General features: G+C 35.0%; 3 protein-coding genes across 4 annotated transcripts; all 3 read right to left on the minus strand.

The window, feature by feature from the left end:
* Positions 1 to 215: 215 nt before the first annotated feature.
* On the minus strand, positions 216 to 3,822 carry LOC125677389 (perlucin-like). Its single transcript, XM_048915435.2, has 5 exons — positions 3,683 to 3,822; positions 1,422 to 1,546; positions 1,079 to 1,169; positions 442 to 649; positions 216 to 299 (listed from the first exon to the last, which is right to left on the minus strand). Exons 1-5 carry the CDS (start codon positions 3,705 to 3,707, stop codon positions 260 to 262), a joined length of 489 nt encoding a protein of 162 aa, XP_048771392.2. The 5' UTR covers positions 3,708 to 3,822; the 3' UTR covers positions 216 to 259.
* A 4,957-nt stretch (positions 3,823 to 8,779) lies between these two features.
* Positions 8,780 to 10,474, minus strand: LOC130053179 (uncharacterized). Its single transcript, XM_056159858.1, has 2 exons — positions 10,016 to 10,474; positions 8,780 to 9,344 (listed from the first exon to the last, which is right to left on the minus strand). Exons 1-2 carry the CDS (start codon positions 10,113 to 10,115, stop codon positions 8,887 to 8,889), a joined length of 558 nt encoding a protein of 185 aa, XP_056015833.1. The 5' UTR covers positions 10,116 to 10,474; the 3' UTR covers positions 8,780 to 8,886.
* A 5,443-nt stretch (positions 10,475 to 15,917) lies between these two features.
* Positions 15,918 to 19,942, minus strand: LOC125674549 (S-adenosylmethionine-dependent methyltransferase Rv2258c-like). 2 transcript variants are annotated; one of them, XM_056159859.1, is made up of 5 exons: positions 19,802 to 19,942; positions 19,126 to 19,698; positions 18,590 to 18,774; positions 18,341 to 18,466; positions 15,918 to 16,566 (listed from the first exon to the last, which is right to left on the minus strand). In XM_056159859.1, exons 2-5 carry the CDS (start codon positions 19,332 to 19,334, stop codon positions 16,013 to 16,015), a joined length of 1,074 nt encoding a protein of 357 aa, XP_056015834.1. In that variant the 5' UTR covers positions 19,335 to 19,698; positions 19,802 to 19,942; the 3' UTR covers positions 15,918 to 16,012. The 2 variants fall into 2 exon arrangements, with proteins under 2 accessions (XP_056015834.1, XP_048767673.2); XM_048911716.2 differs by having other exon boundaries at positions 19,817 to 19,936.
* Between the last annotated feature and the right edge of the window lie 1,414 nt (positions 19,943 to 21,356).

The raw sequence follows: 21,356 nt of genomic DNA on the forward strand, positions 1-21,356 counted from the left end.
TTGCTAAAAACGTAACGATATTTTTATTTTGATTCAAACGAATTCTCCTCAGATCCATATTGGACTCACCTGAGACTATTTTTGTTCTACGACGGGTGAATCTTTGACATTTGGGACTTTATAGATTTATCTGTAGAATATTGTGTCACTTTGCTCACAAGTGAGATTTATTTCCGTAGGACTGACCATTACATTGAAAAAAGATTTGAAGATGATGATGGTAATAGAGAACATGTCATTTAATTCTTTAGTAAAATCATCAACCGACTAATCCTCCTCCACCCATAGCTAGTTCAATCCTGTCAAATAAATACATAAACAAATTATATCATTTTAAAAATTACTTTCAGGGTATATATGCATATTCATATGATCCAATATTCACTCCATTTTTTATATGAAAAATATCTAGTGTATAATTAATTTCATAAAAGACCTTACTCTTTTTCACAGATAAAGCCATATTTCCGATCACAATAATCATCGTTCCAGTGGTGGTTTAAATTCCCCGCTAACGTCAGGCAAGCTGCACCTGCACCATTGGCTGGTTCTCCAGGGGACCACCCTAAGAATGTCATTGGGCGCTGATTGCCAACCCATATCCAATTGCCATCTGAGAATGCATCCGTGGCGCCTAACCAGTATGTATCTGTTAATTAAACGTTTGTACTACAATTAAACGATCCCGTTGACTCGTGTTATAAATACGTTTATTACTGGTTGTAATTGTCTAGTGGAAAAAGGCGCTTTCTTTACAACAGGAGGGGCCTATGTTCCATCACTAACGGTGGAATAAAAATTAAGACAATCAAAATGGGTAGCACCTATTCCATCGCCAAGTAAATGACACGAGTCATCAGATGTCATTAAAGTTATATCTTTAAAAGAATCAAGGTCCTATGATACAGTAAGTATTTTGACGATGATGAACCCTCACTGCTCCAGCCTTGAGCACCATTATGATTTATCAGTTAATATTGTGTCATTTCGACTGAATTTGGTGACTTATAATTATGAGTAGGATCAACATGAAATATTCTTGAGTGGGACATACAACAAACACATTCATATTTCCTACCGTGATTTGTTCCTATGTGGTTTCGTAAGAAGTCATTTTCATCCTTTGTATCAACCTCCACCAGGAAAGAACTGAACCTCTCGCAGAATGCCTGTGTTGAACATGCAACTCTTTTAAATGCAATACCTAATTAAGGAATATATAATGGAAATAGTGTAAAAACGTGTGTTTGTGGTACGGCATGCGCCCCGATCATGACCAAGTCAATTCTGGCAATACTTTGACAACTGCTATATGAATGTGGGAAATAGACGGCGGAAAAGTTGAAGTTTTGAGAAAGAGAGGTCAAATTGCCAATAATGTACAATTTCAACCACAATTCCGATATGAGCTAATTGCTTACCCCTGCTTCGATCCAGTCGGTTTTGATATCTTTAACAAATCCATAACACGAGCGCCCATGTAAGTACCATGAGTCAGGACATGGATTAAATGATGCCCCATGAACTGTTGCAGTGGCTGAAAGGACTAAAAAAGAATTCATGTCCTGAAGAGTGCAGACGTCTAAATTCCGGAATAATAACCTGACACAGAACTGCGAGTATTACACCTACAGTGTGTGTGTTATTTGGAAAACAAAATAAAAAGTTATTTCTAAATGTAATTGTGAAGATATAGAAAAGCTCGAAATGAAATATTGATTTACTATGCCACATGGGAAGCTTTGACCAATAGTTAACCGTAAATATAATTTGATATACTAATGCTCAAGAAATAAACTTCATTTTTCAAATATATCAGGGCATGAACTATGATGCTTCATGCCGGCGTACTCCATGAAAATTATGTTGGCGTGAAGCATTGCAGTTCATTCGCTTTTGCATGTTCAAAAGTAAAATTTGTTTCTTACATTTACATTTTACTAAATTGTTTTAGCTATATTTATAAGCGTTTTGTTTATAGGTACAGTGTATTAATAAAAAATGATTATCATTACAGTTTGTATTGAAAATGTGAGCATAAACAAGTGAAGATAAGGCAAATTGATCAATTTCATAAATCCTTAATTACATAGGGTCTATCTTTTATATTAAAAATGAAATCACAATATTTTGCAAGATGAACTCCAAAAAGCAAATGTATATTATTTATTATGAGTTATATATAGTTGCAGCGCTTTGAAATTGAAGTCCTTTTGACGTTTTAGTCCTTTATAAAATGTTTCTCTGGAGGACAATATATTAAACTGGTACCCCGCTGATTAGTGGCTACACACAAGCATAGGACGCAGCTGTGTTAAGTAGGTCCATAGAAATATATCAGGAAAAAAAGCATTAATAAACAGATCAATTTGTGACAAATTCTGTAAACACAACCCTTTTATACAAAAACAATATGTATATATCATTAAGTGCATATTGACCTCTTATACATGTTTCACCAGACCGACAGTCTCAACATCAACTCTCTATCACGTGATCAAATGTCAAGATAAAAACGTATCGTGTATGTATGAATCGTAGAATTGGCACGATATTCAGATATCAATGCAAGTTTAAGTTAATATAACTTCAAAGCATATTAATTTCTTAATTTGAAAAGTGCTGAGAGGAAACTTATTGTGCCTTGTAACATGTCTAATTTTTGCATTGAATATGCAAGATGCAGCGATTTTTGCACATACGAAGTTGAATCTAGCCTGAAAAACATATTTTCTGTTGAAGCCAGAACTTGCTCCCCTAACTTTCCTTTGGCACTGAAGTTCACATGTCACATAAATGAAACATCTTTCACTTAAAAACCTCGGGGTGTCGTGCCAATGATGAAATTTTTATGTACGGAAACCCTGTTTATGCAAATGAGTCCATTGTTAAAGTAACTATACGTGTAGATTAGGGGTGATATCAATATCACAATATAATATGGGTATTGCTTTAGCATGTATGCTATATAAAGATGAAATTGAAACTTTTTCAATATCAAAGAGAATTAATATAACCCATTTGACAGAAACTTTTACGCGATTGCAGTTTACCGTTTGACAGCGGTGGTAAATAACGAAACAATATTTTGACATTTCCTACCACAAAAGGACTGTAGATATGTACGTCATGACCTTCGTCATGACGTAATTTTCATTGTGACGTCGTGCAATGTGCCAGTGCGGTAAAGTATATTTATGTACAGCACTGGTATTAAAAATTTTATGGAAAAAGCCTTAACTCAACCGCGGAGATACGAAGTCAATAGGTACCAGTTTAGGAAAATGTGAACAGGGAATTTTTTTGTAATTAGTATTGTATCATATGTTTTTGTAAATATTCTGAAAAACTTTTTGTGATTTTCTTGTTATGATCTTTAATTTCACCACCTTTTTGGAACATGCAAAATTTTACCAATGTCTTAGACCCTACGCCTTTAAAAGATACAAAATTAACACGGACACAACTGAGTATGCATTAGGTGCCCAGGAGAAGCAAGCTTACATGTATCATATCATATTAACAAGGATACCACAATATGATTTGTATGAGGTACGCGTGCTCTTTTGTCGTCGGTAGAACAGTAAGGACACACACGGACCAATGTCGACCTCCAATAATTGTCTGCTGAACTTTATATCATATTTGCTTTCCTTAGAGCACCGTTGTAAAACATTCTTACCGAATAACGAAGTTACAATATCCATGGTGTTGAAAACTTGTGGTGCAATTCGCCTACTACTCAGCGATAGTACAACAGCCTTATCGTTCTAATTTTGACCTGAATTCACTGTTGTACGTGTAGCCAAAACATTCCATAGTGACCTGTAGATTAGCAATATCTCTAATCAAAAATTTAAAACACTTACAACGAATAAATGTAGTAAACGTGAATTTACTATTGTTTAATCTAATTCCAATACAGCTTTGATTTCCTATGAAATATTTAAGATCAATTTTGATATCATCGTTATCCATATTGAATACTTTGATAGTATAGGTACGTACTCAATTCCGATAGTTCATCACTTGGATTCAATATGGATAATATGTTGGTTATTGACTTTTTCAGTATTTCAGTAAACAATTTTTGAATAGATTAAATACGTTTAATGATAGTTTTAATAACTTAATATCCTAAATTAATGGTTTCGTAAACACTCCATACAATACACAAATTAAAAACATCATTTTAGTTGATCCAAAATTTTCATATATATCGATATACCGTAGTAAAAACAAAGTTAATATATGTATCTATAATGGTAAATTATTTGATACTACATTTTAATTTTGAATTAAGGATTATCTCCCTCATGCATAACTCTTATCCTTAGACGAATTTGACTCCACTTGGCACGCTGTTTTTTTTGGCTACAATAGCTCTAAAACTTCATTGTTATTTTGGATTTCAAACATTTCGGTTGAGCATCACTGAAGAGACATTATTTGTCGAAATGCGCATCTGGTGCATCAAAATTGGTACCGCGTAAGTTTTACATGTATAAGGACGTATGGTAAAAACTCACTACGGTCCATAATAATTGATATCTAGAGTTAGTTTTACTGTGGATATAACTTATTTCAATATTTTTGTTAGAGGATATCAATTTATCAAGTAACATAATCTTTTAGACTTCATGCAAGGTGAAGATAACGAACAATGATCAATCTCATAACTCCTATAAGCAATACAAAATAGATATGCATTCGTTACTGTACAGAGTGCACCGTTTTACAGATTTAAACTCATCTCTCAATCACTTTATATTAAAACAGTTTATGTACAATTAGTTGTCATTTAACAAGTCTTCAGAATAGTATGTCTTATGAGCCGGTTATGCTGTCTTTTATGAACACATTTCAATATTATGCGTCTTAATTATGGCGTCATAATGTACCCCAGTTTACTTTATTTTGCAATTAATGTGATATATCTAATTTGTTATATTTTCATGGCATAACTGTTGTCTTGTTCATAGATATTGTAATAAAGAATGGTATCGATCTTGCGCAATCAATCATACAAATATTATGTAAGCTTTTTCTGATCAAGTTTGTTTTCCCTGCAAGCTCCAAGATCGCATGGTCAGATTTGTTCTTAAAGATTGTTTAGATAATTTTAGAAATTATAAAGTTTCCATACATAACCCATGTGCCTAATCTAATAAAATTCATAGCATTGTATTAATCAGTAGAGCTTTGTTCCATACACGTTTATAGATATACCAATCATCAGGCATTGTCTGTCCATTATCTGCTAAACATTTCGAACAATAAATGCACTTTTATATACATTTAGTGTTATAAACTGTATGCCTTTCCCCGTTTTTACTTTAAAAAGGCGTTTAAAAAGACATACATCTACGATTGGCGATTTTAGAAATTGTAGGGGATGTTTACTCCTCCTAGGCACCTGATCCCACCTTGGTATATCCAGGGTCCGTGTTTGCCCAATTCTCTATTTGTATTGCTTATGGGAATTATGAGATTGATCCCTGTTCGTTATCTTCACCTTTGATATAAAAGTTCACCAAATTATAAATTTGAGATGTAAACATTGCTTTCCGATAAAACTAAATGATAGTCTGTATTTTATTTACATTCTTTACATTGGTAACTTTTCTAATCAATTAAAAGCAGAAAAATTATAAATCAACATGGCATTAAAAGATTGAAATCACTTTGCAAGAAACAAATATTTCTCATTACATTGATTTTTAAACACCAATCTAGAATATTGAGGGTCAAAGGAATTATTATCAATATCAAGAATAGTAAAACCATGTTCTGTGATAAAATTTCGTCGATCTTCAACTCCCCAGCCAGCCCCATATCCAACAGCTGGACTCTTTGACATACTGTTTGGTAAACAGAAGAACACGCTGAATGGTAAATGAATCTTTGCAGCTTTGCTTCCAATATTTGTCGAAATGTCAGAGGATATATTGCGATCAAATGTTACAATATATCCATCAGGTTTGAGGACTGTTCTTAACTCTGATAAAACTTGCCCTGGATCTGGAAGATCGTGTAGAACTTTCATCAATATGATGACATCAAATCTATATTCAAAATCGAAGATATGTCTTTACTACTTGTAAAATGAATGTTTGGACACTTGTATGTTTTCTGGCAGTGACGAATGGATTGTTTGTCGATATCCACACCAGTGATATTGAAATCTTGATATATTTCTGCAGGTTGCTAACAGAGTCTTCCGTATCTACAACCAAAGTCTAAAATGTCCTTTATTTGTTCTGCCAAGTAAATTACAGTAAAATAATCTGTATCTCGAATATGGTTTATCGCGAATACCCTGCTTGAGTCGAAGTCGACCGCCGGTCCCGGCCGTTTTCCCCATATAAATGATTATAAAAAACTTCTGATATTTCGAACACGGTAATCTCGAATATTCCGCTTATATCGAAGTATTTCCAAGGTCCCATACCCTAAATTCACCCGGTTTATCTCGAAATGCAGTCAATTTTCCGCTCTGCTTCCCATATCAGGCGTCGTTAAGACACACATTCACACCCGCGGATACATCAATTATAATTAATGACCGCTAATCCAAGCTCGCCTTTTCCGAGTAGACTCAGGTCGCCATAAATGGTTCAACAGCTTGGGTGATTAGTGCAGCCGTCCAACATTACAGCTAAAGTTCACCACCAATTATGAACTAACACACCCGATTCCAAAGATGGTGTTTTGAATGACACACGCTCTATCATTAACATGTGGGTTAGATAAACGCACAAAATCGTCGAAGTACGCTTGAAGGTAATGCTCTTAATAAGGATAATGCATTTAATAATACACACTTCATCATTAACTCTAGTACAGAGAAAACACAAACAATTATTTAATAAACATTTAAAAGTGGTTTTTTTAATCCGTCTTTTTTTGTTTGTTTTTTTATTACAACGCATTACATTACATTACAACTACATCCCAGTCGAGCCTGGATATCAGTAAACTTAAAGTAAGCATACAGGCACGATCATCTTAATTTTGAAACACATTGTGAATTCAATTGGATGTTTATATATATTAAAAATCCGAAATGTAACCGGTCGACAGGGGATATTTACTCCTTCTAGGCACTTGACCCCACCTCCGGTGTGTCCAGGGGTCCGTGTTTGCCCAACTATTTATTTTGTATTCCTTATATGTAAAACATAGATCACTTTCCTTATCTTGACATTTCATACAATTTATGATATTAGGCATCTTTATCCTGATCCATCCGATTTGCAATCTCAATAATGTTTCTCAATAATCGAAAACGTTCCTAACTAAGGGGAGTAACATGTACCCCGGCGTTGATATTTTATACTGTAAATACTTAAGCAGGTGACGTTACTGTTTCTTTCAGATGGATCAAAGATGTCAGGGATACTGAAAGCACAGCATTTTGGTCTTAGTATTCGGTCAGTTGAAATACAAAAAATTTCCTAGCGGCCCTCATTGACAATATCGTCGTGGTCTTTGGTGATCAGGTCTTCCGACAGTCTGTTGGAATTCCCATGGTCACGAATTGTGCTCCTTTGTTAGCTGACCTGTTTGTATATTCATATGAAGCATCATTTATTCAAAAATTTCTACATGAGAAGACAAAATATTTCGCTATGGCCTTCAATTCGACATTTCGATATATCGATGACGTTTTGTCTATTAACAATAATAACATTCATTCACATGTCGATTCAATATATCCCTGTGAGCTCGAAATAAAGAACACCACAGAGTCGTCCACTTCTGCTTCAGACTTAGATATTTTATTGAAAGTAGACATTAACGGCAAACTGACAACTCAACTGTATGACAAACGGGATGATTTCAGCTTCTCCATCGTCAACTTTCCATATTTATGTAACAATAGTCCATTATCACCTGCACATGGTGTATATATATCTCAACTGATTCGAAAAGCAAGAGCTTGTTCTGCATATGGTAAGTTTTTAAACCGAGGCAAATTACTGACAAACAAGTTGATGGTACAGGAGTTTCAACAGTCTCCATTAAAGTCAGCATTTATCAAATCCCATGGTCGTTGTAACGATCTAGCTTGCCAATCATTGGGTCAAATGCTATCTGACGTGTTTCATATTGAATGTTAGGCCGTTCTTGGCACGCTGATTTTGACTGCGAATAGCTTGGTTTATCTAATCAGCATATATGGTACACGGTGGGTGTGACCGGTCGACAGGGGATGCTTACTCATCATAGGCAACGGATCCCACCTCTGGTATGTCCAGGAGTCCGTGTTAACCCAACTCTCTATTTTGTATTCGGTTGAGCATCACTGAAGAGACATTATTTGTCGAAATGCGCATTTGGTGCATCAAAATTGGTACATTATAGGAGTTATGAGATTGATCACTCTTCGTTATATTCATCTTTCATTTTCATTCATTATTTGAGATAATGAATTGGTATCGTATAAGTTATATATCCAAAACATTTCGAAACTCAAAAAAGCCAATGTTACCGATCTCCATATCGAATATTTTATCACCCCCGGATTTATGACGTAACATCTCGTGTAATTTTGCATTGAGGTTATGAATATTTGTAACAGAAGACATTCACAGTGCTTTTCTTTCGTTTGTACTAAATTTATTGAAGAGAGAGGCGTGGCAGTTTCGTCGTTGTACATACAAACGAACGAAAGTACTGTAAATATAACGTATTAAACGTTTAATGTTTCACACACAGGCTTGGATCGAGAATATCAAACTTAGGGTTTCTTGGTTGGACAAAAAATGACAATATAAAGGGTATGATAGTTTTAATAACTTGATCATCATATATTTATTTAAATCGAAAATCAAAACTCTCCGAATAAGGATATGCATATACTGCATAATGGATGTTCCGAGATCAGTTTATATTCCATCCAGAGAATGTTGATCGGGCCTCCAATGAACTTTCTATATTCCCCCGACCTGGTTCTGTCTCGTGTGTTTTCACGAATACCACGTCACCTTTATTCAACATAACTACGACTATGCCAGTTGAAGCATGGCGGTCACCGTTGTCTGCTGAATTAGCAATAGCGCTGTTCCAGATGTCTTGGTTTACTACCAGGTTGGAAAAAGCATAGCTATATGCATCGGAGTAGATGTTCCATGTTATAACGTATAGTCCATTATAGGGAACGGTAAACACACCGGTGTACTTGTTGTAAGCATTTGCAATGTTTGTCTTCACCACATCAAAGATGAGGGTATGATGAGGTGCCACTGTGTGTTCGTCTTGATTCATGTAGGCGTAAAATGCACACTGGTATCCCTGTTCGTATTCCGGAGTGCTTGTGGGTATCAACAGATTTTGTCCTACTACAAAATATAATCAAGAGTCATGAGCAATCATATACAATCCAGTATACTAAATGACTGCTGACACCCGTTAATATCACATCCCTGAAGTTGATGAATTGAAGTTTCAAGATCATCAAAAGGAAATAATGAATTGTACAATGCCAATCTGACTTGGATTAGGAAAGAATTTTGTCAGCGAGATTTGAAACAATCATTTCAGTAAAAGATGCTAATGATAAGTGCATACAATATTATATCGACAAGTATACGTGGATCTGTATATTCTGATAGTTAATCGTATGTCCGCCGTGATATTGTTGTGGGCGCTCTGATCGCAACTGGGGGATTCCGGGTTCAAATTTCAACCATGTGGGCCGCGTTAAACCCACAACATTATGCGAAAGTGCATACAGTGATAGTTACTTCGCTGAGCGCTTATCATTAGACATGGAAATCATGGTTACGTCGAATGTGATGTTAAATGTGAATATTCCATGTTAGCGAAGGCGTTGCAAGATAGAATGATAAAGATTTACTGGTATGACCCTGGGCGCCGTACATAGGCCACAATTTGTATTACTTGACCTAGAGCTGGTGACAAAATCCTCCAATTGGACGAACAACAAAGAAATAGACAAATATGCAATGCATAAAATATTAAATTAATCTAGGGATGAAAAGAAACTTACAAATTCTAGATCTTTTCTTAACATCGTAGTCCACTTTGTTTACAAATTTTCCGGTGGGGTTACCGTCAGATAAGGATCTTGTGTTATTTTCCCCTTGCATGCCACTAACCAATTTTCGTAGTGCTTCTATTTCGGAGCTTTGGGACGCTGTTTTCAACACCAAGTCATCTATTGTTGCTTCCTGTCCATGGATTTTAGTTTACATGTCCTCCACAGTGTTGACGAGTTTCTGTACGCCTTCCATTAAAGTTTTCAGAGTTTGTTCTTGGCGATGGACTATTTCCAGGAGACGGTCGGAATCATCTGATAGGCTTCGAACTTTTCCGACATTGAACACTACAAAAAGTATTGATATAAAACACAACAACGAACGTTCGATAATCATTTTGAGAACACTTGTTATGTTGAAGTCCGTTCACAGAGAAATTACGTTCTTGTGTGATAGATTAGAATGTGTAATGCAGAGATAATAATCAGTGTGACCTATCACCGCCTCTATTTATAATGATACCGTACGAGCTACAATATATATGTCGTGATTATTTTCATCAGAAGGAAAATAGGAAAACCAGTTTTACAACTCTTTGAATGTAAACAAATGCAAAATAACATTAGCATTAATTTGCATTCTTAAATATGTTAGCGCAATTTATGGGTAAAATCTGAATTAATCTATTGCCACTCATATTAAGGCATGCATTAGGTGCCCTTAGCACTGATTATATATCGGGTTAACACCTACCGTGACTCCTTTTAAGGACATATCTGAAAGACTCGTGATTTTTATGATTGGTGAAGGTGCAATCACTGACCATGTTAAATGTCTTAGGTATGATGCGATACAGGGCCGTACAATTAACACTTGATCTCATGGATACGAAGCAAGCGTCCTAAGAATTAAGCTTTCAGGACCGGTATATGTTCCTTCTATAAATGTCCCATAATGTTGATTTTTATGAATATCAAATATGTATCGATATTTTATTCAAGTGTATTTATTTATTTATTTCATGTACATTTGTATTAGGGAAAATTATAATTTGAATTTACATTGTCCAGTGTACCCATTGGTTAATTCATTTTCAACAACATATATATACATGTATTTGCTGTTCAACTAGATTGGGAGATGCATAACCTTGACAACCATCCAGACGGAACTACTTTTTTCTGGGGGGGGATGCAGCATTAAACGTTAAAAATTCACAACACACTATATACAATGAAGATAAACTTGATGTAATAAGAAAGACAGCATACAACACACTTAATCAAAATCCGACATTGAGTTCCATTCATGAAAACGTGTGCTACATATTGTTAGGCCGTTCTTGCCAAACTGATTTTGACTACGGATAACTCCGTTTACCTTATCAAGATATAGGGCTCACGACGGGTGTGACCGGTCGACAGGGGATACTTACTCCTTCTATGGACATGACCCCATCTCTGGTGTGTCCAGGGGTCCGTGTTTGTCCAACTATCTACTTTGTATTTTTTGTAGGAGTTATGAGATTGATCACTGTTCGTTACCTTCACTTTTCATTAGCAGGTAGTTTTCATTGAGTTGAATTCAGTTATAAGGATTGTTATCCGATATCACTACGTCTGAGACAATTTCCTTAAAAGAAAATATGTGAGCGGTTTGAATTACGTAACTGGTCCATACCAAGAAACGTCTGATAACGTACTCAAAAAAGTGAAATCAATTCTTAAATCTATCTATACACCTATATAATAATTATGATCCCCATTTTTGTCTTTTAAGGAAGTTAGTTCCTGGTCTTTTTTATCACAACTGCGCAGAATGCTACAACTAAGTAGTTACTGTTTCAATATTGATCCCATTAGTGCAAAAATAGTATACATCCACTTTTTTAAATTCAGTTTTTGAATTTTAAGACAAGACCTTAGAAATTATGTGAAATTTTAGAAATTAACATTGCTCCTAATATGTCCTTTTAAACCTTCACATTTGATATTATGAAGTTTTTCGTATATCAAATGCAAAAAGGTCATTACTTATTTTCATTACTAGTATTGAATGTTTCTATCTATAGTGTTAGAAGACATTATTATGTATCTATTTTATTTAATGATTGATTTGTGTTGCTTATGAAAGGTGTAGATAACGAACAGTGATCAATCTCATAACTCCTATAAGCAATACAAAATAGACAGTTGGACAAACACAAACCCCTGGACACACCAGAGGTGGGATCAGGTGCCTAGGAGGAGTAAGCATCCCCTGTCGAAGCCGTAAGCCCTACATCTTGATCAGCTAAACGAAATTATCCGTAGTCAAAATCAGTCCCACGAACGGTCTAACAATCGATATGAAACACGTCAGACAGCATTTGACCCAATGATAGGTTGTATTGGCAAACGTGATCGTTATAACGACCATATAATTTCCGAAATGCTGATTTTAAACGAGGCTGTTGAAACCGCTGTATGTTGTGTTGACGCCAACAGACTTGATTTGATGTTTTCCGCCACACTCAATCCAGATACAATGTACCTGGGAAGAGACCACCGACCTTCCGAAAGTAAACTGGGAAACTTTCTCACTTACCGGCGCAAGCAGGATTCAAACCCGCGCCGACAGAGGTGAGAGACCGTGTGATTTTGTGCGCCATGATCTAACCACTCGCCCATAGAGGCCTCTGACGCCAACAGACAAATCAAGTTTAATTAAATAAATTTTAAGTGCAAAAGGTCATGTTTAGAACACTGTAGCTCAATAACAAGCATTGTATCCCAGTTTTTCTTTTTAATTTCCTAATTCTCATTCAATGTAGAAATCAATAATACACCCCGCCCCGCAACAAAAAATGACATTACTCAAAATCTCAGATGCAAACCTCTTTAATGCCGGCGAATCGTCTTTTATTTTTAGCATAATAAACATTGTGCCTTACTGCAGTTTTGATATTTGAACTGATATCGTATATACCACAATCGGTAATCACAAACTGGCAAAAATTACAAAAGAATTAGGAATTTTAAATCGAGGAAACATGAATTTTATAATCGGTGCTCACATGAGGAAGCGAGACGAGGATATCTCGATCGGAATCAACCATACAAACTAAGCGCATGTTGTTCATATTATAGAGGATTCAGAGTAAAAATAAACATGAATATCAGCTCTTATTTTCTTTATAGCTCGGTCATATATAAAACAAATATGCTTGAGTTCCTTATTGACAATATCTTTGTGCCCGTGGAAATTCCAACAGACTGTTGGAAGACCTGATCACTAAAAATTATAAATATATTGTCAATGAGGAACTCTAGCTCATTTTAGTTCAACTTTAGAGTAACTGTGCGTAGAATCAGAATGATGTTTAACAAAGTAATTTGATTGGATGACTGATCACTAGAATATTTCTGTTTTTCATTTTTATTGAAGAAGCAACTGTCTATGATGTCAAAAAGTCTAGTCTTTAATTTATCGTGATTAATGGTCCTATACAGTATTGCAAAGTTATGCTGTTTGATGTTGTTGATTTGAAGGAAAAAACTTTGTGATATAAGGTTCTTTAGACGTTTTAGAATCCGCATTTGATTTACACTACTTCTTACATATGTAGTGGCACAGCACGTTTGAAGTTTCTCCTTTACATCTGATGACATTTTCAGGAGGAGAAAACATAGGGGCTTGGTAGAACATTTACTGGATTCAGCAATGTAAGGGTTTTTAAGGAGATTAGGAATCCAGTACAGGTACATTAACTCATGCTTACCTGACCCGTTGACTAGGATATTAAATGTGTGTGTCTACAACTGTAGTATGATTTTGAAAGGGCAGTTGGAGTATAAATATGATAACCAATAGTGTCTAATTCGTTTAAATTACACTTTACACTTTACATTTCGGATTTCAAACATTTCGGTTGAGCATCACTGGAGAGACATTATTTGTCGAAATGCGCATCTGGTGCATCAAAATTGGTACCGTATAAGTTTTACATTACTCCTCCTAGGTACCTGTTCCCACCTCTGGTGTGTCCAGGGGTCCGTGTTTGCCCACCTATCTATTTGTATTGCTTATAGGAGTTCTGAGATTGATCACTGTTCGTTATCTTCATCTTGCTTTTATGAAAACATTTCAATGTAAAACTTATATGGAACCAATTTTGATGCGCCAGATGCGCATTTCGACAAATGGTGTCTCCTCAGTGATGCTCGAGCCGAAATTTTGGAAATTCCAAATAACAATAAACTTTTAATAGATAAAAGGATTCTCTGGAGTCAAATTCGTTTAAGGATAAGAGCTATGCGTGGTGGAGATAATCCTTAATTTTGAAATGAATTTCTAAATTTTATCTCAGCAATGAAATATAACTGTAGTTTAACCTAGTAATGAAGTACTTAGCTACTGGGCTGTAGAGACCCCCGGAGACTAGCAGTACAAAAGCAGAGGCCTCGACCTAGGGGTCGTAATGTAAAACTTATATGGTACCAATGTTCGAAATTCCAAATAGCAATAAACTTGCAAGAGCTAAAAGGAAAACTAGAGTGCCAAAATATAATGTGTCTTAATATGTGACTATGATTTTAATCGTATGATATTTGTAAATTATCGCGTCATATTGTTCCCCAATTTACCTTATTTTGCCATTACTGTAATCCATTTCATTTCTGATATTTCCATGGCATAACTTGTATAGAAATATTGTAATTAAGAATGTTATCGTTCTTGCCCATTCAATCCTACAAATATTATGTAAGCTTTTACTGATAAAAGCGTATGATCATCTGTTTGATCAAGCTTGTTTCCCTGCAAGTTCCAAGATGATATGGTCAGATTTGCTGTTCAAGATTTTTTAGATAATTTTAGAAATGATACAGTTTCCATACATAACCCATTGATAGCATTATATTAATCAGTAGAGCTTTGTTGAAAAGCTTTTAAATGACCCACACGTTTTATACATATCCCAACTATCAGGCATCATCCTTCCGTTACCTGCCAAAACTTTTGAAGGATGCCTGTACATTTAGTGTTATAAACTGTATGCCTGCCCCCGATTTTACTTTTAAAAACGTTAAGAAAGACATGCATCTACGATTGATGATTTTAGAAGATGTTTTATGAACCTAATTGCATTTGAATACACATACACGTATTTACATCCGTTAAGTCTTCAAAACAATTTCAATGTCTATACGATATATATCGCAACTGAAAAGTTTATTGCCTTGAAAATCAAATTGTGTCTGAATTACTTGTTTCGATATCATGAAAATTACAGCTGTAACCTGAAAGATACAAGACGTTGTTATCTTTCTCTGAAGATCATTTGATATACGCCCTGCTTCTGTCTGCCAGGATTGTAGGTGCTTGGTCGTATATTATTTAACGTACGGATCTAAAAAAAAAAATTATATCATATTGAGAGGTCACCATCGCCCGGCGGTTTGAGGGATCCTTATCGTGCCACACCTACTGTGACACAGAGGCTCTGTTTTTGCGGTCTCATCCGAAGGACTGTCCCATTTATTCACCTCTTATGACAAGCAAGGAGTACTGTTTACAATTGTATGTTAACCTTTAGTAATTCCTGCATTGCGGCTACTTTGCATTTGAAAGGTGCTCCTATAGATATTATCATATTCTCAAATCTATTCTTATTCTTCCATGTTTATGAATCATAATATCTATGAATTAGTACTCGTGTGGCAAGCACATGTACTTCCTAACATAACCCTAGTATGAATTGACACTTTTATTCAAGTGTCCTCTTTGTAAATCCTGATTGGATATAAAAGTTCACAAAATTATATATTTGAGATGTAAACGATGCTATGCGATAAATCTAAATATCAAACTGTCAAACATTTTTATTTATGTTCTTTACATTGATAATTTCTCTAGTAAATTACAAACACCAATGCAGAGAAAATATAAATCAACATGACATATAAACATTGAAATCACCCGCTAGTAACAAATGTGTATCTCATTACATTGAATTTTTAAATACTTCATTACATTGATTTTTTAAACACCAATCTAGAATATTGGGGGTCAACGGAGTTATTATCAATATTAAGAATAGTAAAACCATGTTCTGTGATAAAATTCCGTCGATCTTCAACTCCCCAGCCAGCCCCATGTCCAACAGCTGGACTCTTTGACATACTGTTTGGTAAACAGAAGAACACGCTGAATGGTAAATGAATCTTTGCAGCTTTGCTTCCAATATTTGTAGAAATGTCAGAGGATATATTGGGGTCAAATGTTACAATACATCCATCAGGTTTGAGGACTGTTCTTAACTCTGATAAAATTTGCCCTGGATCTGGAAGATCGTGTAGAACTTCCATCAATATGATGATATCAAATCTAATATTCAAAGTCGAAGATATGTCTTTACTACTTGTAAAATGCAGACTCGGACACTTGTATGTTTTCTGGCAGTGACGAATGGATTGTTCGTCAATATCCACACCAGTGATATTGACATATTGATATGTTTCTGCAAGTTGCTGAGAGAGTTTGCCGTATCCACAACCAAAGTCTAAAATGTCCTTTATTTGTTCTGCCAAGTAAAACAGTTTATAGAAAACATGCAGTATCATTATTACGAGAGTCTACTGTTATTCGTATAGGAGTTATGAGATTGATCACTGTTCGTTATCTTCACCTTGCATCAGCCTATTGACAAGTTTTCCTCTTGTAATGATTCTAATATCATGCATTGAATTGACTTCGCATCTGTAGTTGATTAAATGTCCTTCGGGGCTAAGGTGTTTATCGGTGATGTGAAAAAATCGAAATGAAATATAAGAAGGTGAAGATAACAGAATGAAGCATAATAAAAAATTATAAATTTTGAAAGGTATAATGACACCTGCAATATTTTGTGTTTTACCGCTCATGCTTGTATCTTTTCGCAAAAGCAGAAACCGTGCGCTAACTGTTCACTTCTTACATTTACATGGGGAAATTTGGCCGAATTATGACGTCAAACAGAACATACATACATTATACCTGGATATCAATTGATCATGTATTTGGAACCCTTGCACTTTCATATGAAAATGATCTTGAAATTACTATATATAAATACGGGAGCATTCGTACCTTGTTCATGGGTAAAATGATGTTGTTCTATCAATTACATATCAACACGCTCTACATTATTTGACAAATCAGTGTTTGACGTTTGGTTGGTGTCTTCTCGTAAGTACAATAATAAATAGACGAGTGTTTGCCCAACTCTTTATTTTGAATTACTTATACGAGTATTGAGATTGATCAATGTTCGGTATCTTCACCTTTCATTTGATAAAGTTTTCGTTTAATCGTCGCCTTTCTGATGTTTTATTTTAATTGAAGATTAAGTTATTCGCAGCAAAATGCATTTATATGAAAGATTAAGATAACGAACAGTGGTCAATCTCATAACTCCCACAAGCAATTCAAAATAGACAGTTGGGGAAACACGGACCGCTGGACACACTGGAAGTGGGTTCAAGTGTTTAGGATGGGTAAACACCCCCTTTCGACTGGTCGCATTCGTTTTCTGCGTTAACCTGGACAACTCTCAGTGGACAAGTACTAGGATACTAATAACTAGTATCAAATATAGTGAGTTCAGGCACAGTTTAGCGCCAATTTTAAAAGTTGAGGAGTAGGTAACAAAGGGTATTAACTTACAACATTCTGAAAAAATAACCTTCAAACCAGAGAGATATCTTTGTACCAGGAATGCGTCGTCTTTAGCCATCACTATTTTGTATACAAGAGTTGCCCAAGTGACGTTTATTTTCGTAACTTCTTTTTCTGCAGAGTTCCAACATTTTCTATTTCGATACCCCGTATTTCAAACGTATTTCTGTAGTTTTGCTTTTTTTCGGTATAATAAACAATTTACTGAATTAAACGAATGTTTGGGAGATACATGTATGAGGATCTATTCACGTTTCCCTCGGGGAATATGATATTTTTGTGAATAGATCTTCACATCTTTCTTACTGTCATGCAATAAATGTACATTTCATTTGATATATGTTTCTATTGACCCATAATTTGGAATGTTGTAAAATCACAGACCTACATGTATATCATCAGTTCCTGTCTTTTTTCGCACTCTCTTTCACATCTGTTATTGTGGCTCGAATGTTCTTTGAAACGCGATTTAGTGACGGTTTTCCTTTCGTCAGTAATTTGTGTAATGCCAAATTCAATGCGAACTTTTCAATCTCAATTTTGGACACATTCTCTTTGAAATGCGCTTCAGAACAGATTAATCCCACCGCTCATAGAGAACTAAAATTTCTAACAAATCTATATTCATCATTATTAGTTACCTTGCGAATCTTTGAAATGGCTTTTGAAAACTGTTCCTAAATTACTTTCCACCCAATGACTGTTAAACGTGTTTAATTCATTGAACTTCCCGAGCCATTCCAAATCTTTTTGTGGAAAAGGGTAACCTGATTAAATTCCAAAATGAAAAAAAATAATGGAACAAACATATTTGGCATTTCATTCATACACTCTTCTGAAAAAGGTGAATAGAACGTTAGATGCTTGTTGTCTCATTTTGCAATACCTACCAGTGTTATGTTCCTTGTCTCGCATTGCAGGCTCCAATTTTAGCAGACAATCTGCAAACATTGGTAATACGGCGGAGATGAGAACAGCCCTTTGAACTTGTTCAGAGCAGGGAAGGCTATATTTTTCATTGTCGTATCGGATGATGCCCTTCGTTGTCATGCAGATCAACCATTCCTGTACATATCTAATTCAAATACGCATTTTTACATTTTTACATTTAAACACAGCTTTCTCGAATCACAAAAATAAAGGTAAATGGGAAAGAATAATGATAGCTCCTTTATAAACTAACAAACCAACTTTCTTCAGGTCAACGGCCATAAAATCCGAGTGTAGTTAATCAACGTTTGTCTAATATATAGTTAGTAACAGATGACAGCTGTCATCCTTGAAATATATTCTATTTCACACTTTTAAAAAACTATAAATGCGCTCGCATTATGCCTGTTTAACTTCAAACTTTAAAGATTGATTTGAATTTTAAGATAAACTTATGAAACGGTGAATATTCTAATAATAAACTAAGATACTGCACCTCGGGTTTAATCCGGTTTCATCGCTGATCTCTCTGTCTGTACAAGGGGTTTCCAGTCTGTACAAGGCATCAACAATACCCACTCTATAACCTAGGGTTAGCACCATCGCATGTAGTCCGTCTGCCACTGTGTCTTCAATAATTTTCTCAACAGTGTCTACTCCATCGGTCGTTTGCTTGTTCTTTTCGTCTTTTTCAGAATTCTCCATCTTTTATTGGAGTTTTATGTTGTAATAATTCATTATATCCGGAACGATTTTCAGAAGAAAAAAGCAATACAACAGTCACTTGCCAGATATGAAGTACATGTTTACATGTTGATGCCTTTCACGAGTGTGTAAGGTACATTGAAATGCCTTTTTACATTACTGACAAAACACATTGGTCACAAAAATTGAATTTAATAATATTGGTGGATCTTCAAAACTGAATTAATACAATGTATCTGTATGTTATAGTTGATTATTATGCAAAAAAGTTCAATGTCCAATTATCTTGGCTGTGCCACATAACCTCTCAGAGTTCTAACAAGTTCACCTTCACAGGTTCATTGACTTCTACTTTGCATCACTACTAAAAAATGAAATTATTGTTTGCTATATTTCAAGAATAATTATTAATCATGGTTACATACGAAATTCAGAGCTTGTTTGTCCTCTGTGAATGAATTTCCTACTGGAATCCATCTCACCCATCCGAATGAATAATATCCAGTGTGTAAAATTCATAATGGTGTGCATCCATTGACTGAATTCGAAAGGGAGTAAATGCAGCGTTTGACGAAACCGATTTGTTTGTTCGTATATGTTGTTTTTAGAACTAGATTTTAAGTAGTGAGCTTCAAGTTTGATTAAACACAAACCGCGTGATGTTGCATTTGGACAATGCAATCAATCAAACCTTGCTGTATTTATCAAAACGCAGCGTTGCAATGACCGACAAAGTACATATATGATACCTGTTTAAGTCTTGGTCTTTAAACATCCTACATGTCTACTTTACATGCTTATTTAAAATTTTGAACTTCATCACCGATTTTTCCATATCCAAGTAATTATTAAATAGATTATGTTTGGAGACACTCTAAATTCAATATTTCCTGAAATTTTACTCTGATTTTACTTCATCTTACAAACAACACGTGGGCATATCCGTGTTTACAGTATTCTAATCTTCACAATGGGAACTTTTTTCTCAATTTACATCTCAATCAAACAGGTATGGAATGTAGAACTTTTCTTCCCTGGGGCCTTCCATGTGCTACAGACAAATATGTATACAAACAATCATTTGAAACAGAGTCGCAAAAGCATGAACACAAAAGTTGGTAGCAAACTTCCATCTATATCACTTAATTTAATTAAATATCAGTAACAATCGTAAAATCAAAAGACATAATATATAGAAATTGTATACCAGAAGAAAAAGAGGCATGTTTGAATAGTGATGTGGCAGTTGATAATTGATTCCTCTACATTATTTTAAGAGTCTGATGAGACTGAGAGATCATTATGTGTAGAGTTAGTACAGTATATAGAAAATCATCAGCAAAATACAGGGTAGCCCGCGTTCCTATATATACAATTCTAATAGTATAGACGTCCGACGTTGCTCCAAAATGTAGAGCAGTGCAGTAATGTAGGAATATATTTTGATTATACAACTGTATATCAAAACTTGCATTACTGGCAGATACATCTTAAGCTGTTCACTGTTTATATGAGATGCTCTTATTCATGCTAGTGGGTTCATTTACAACCCGTCATATATGCAGATTAGTGGCGATTTCAAGGTCACAATATACACTGTCCTATCAAAATTACCTTCATGCATACTACATATAGGTATTAGAACTTGAGACATACATGACACCAAAGAGAAACATCATATAATCATTTGACAAGGATGTTGACATGTATACATCTTACCACTTGATGCTGGTAATAAATGATGACAAAATATCATGATATTTTTCCTGCAATAATACTACAGAACTGTATGTCTTCACGTACAGTATGAAGTGCATTGTGGAACAAGGATGCACTGTGACGTTTCTGGGGGAAGTCTTATCTAAGGTGCGAAAGAACACTTCAAGACGACGTTTTACTGTTAAATAGAAACACTCCAGGTTTGTGCAAACGAAACATTCTTTTGGGGAAAATAATTACATAATATCATCAACGACCTTAAGGTAGGTAAATACTATTAGAAATTTCTGTCAATCAATTTTT

This window comes from Ostrea edulis, chromosome 3 (genome assembly GCF_947568905.1).
Source record: "Ostrea edulis chromosome 3, xbOstEdul1.1, whole genome shotgun sequence".
Taxonomy (NCBI): domain Eukaryota; kingdom Metazoa; phylum Mollusca; class Bivalvia; order Ostreida; family Ostreidae; genus Ostrea; species Ostrea edulis.

Excerpts from the sequence above, each read along its gene's own strand:
- LOC125677389 (XM_048915435.2), bottom strand. The coding sequence starts at position 3,707 with ATGGATATTGTAACTTCGTTATTCG. Across the intron at positions 650-1,078 it reads CCACATAGGAACAAATCACG|ATACATACTGGTTAGGCGCC; the intron begins GTAGGAAATATG and ends TTTAATTAACAG. Across the intron at positions 300-441 it reads GGCTTTATCTGTGAAAAAGA|GATTGAACTAGCTATGGGTG; the intron begins GTAAGGTCTTTT and ends TTTATTTGACAG.
- LOC130053179 (XM_056159858.1), bottom strand. The coding sequence starts at position 10,115 with ATGCAAGGGGAAAATAACACAAGATCCTTATCTGACGGTAACCCCACC. Across the intron at positions 9,345-10,015 it reads TAAGAAAAGATCTAGAATTT|TAGGACAAAATCTGTTGATA; the intron begins GTAAGTTTCTTT and ends TATATTTTGTAG.
- LOC125674549 (XM_056159859.1), bottom strand. The coding sequence starts at position 19,334 with ATGGAGAATTCTGAAAAAGACGAAAAGAACAAGCAAACGACCGATGGA. Across the intron at positions 18,775-19,125 it reads GAAACCGGATTAAACCCGAG|ATATGTACAGGAATGGTTGA; the intron begins GTGCAGTATCTT and ends TATTTGAATTAG. Across the intron at positions 18,467-18,589 it reads AGACAAGGAACATAACACTG|GTTACCCTTTTCCACAAAAA; the intron begins GTAGGTATTGCA and ends GAATTTAATCAG.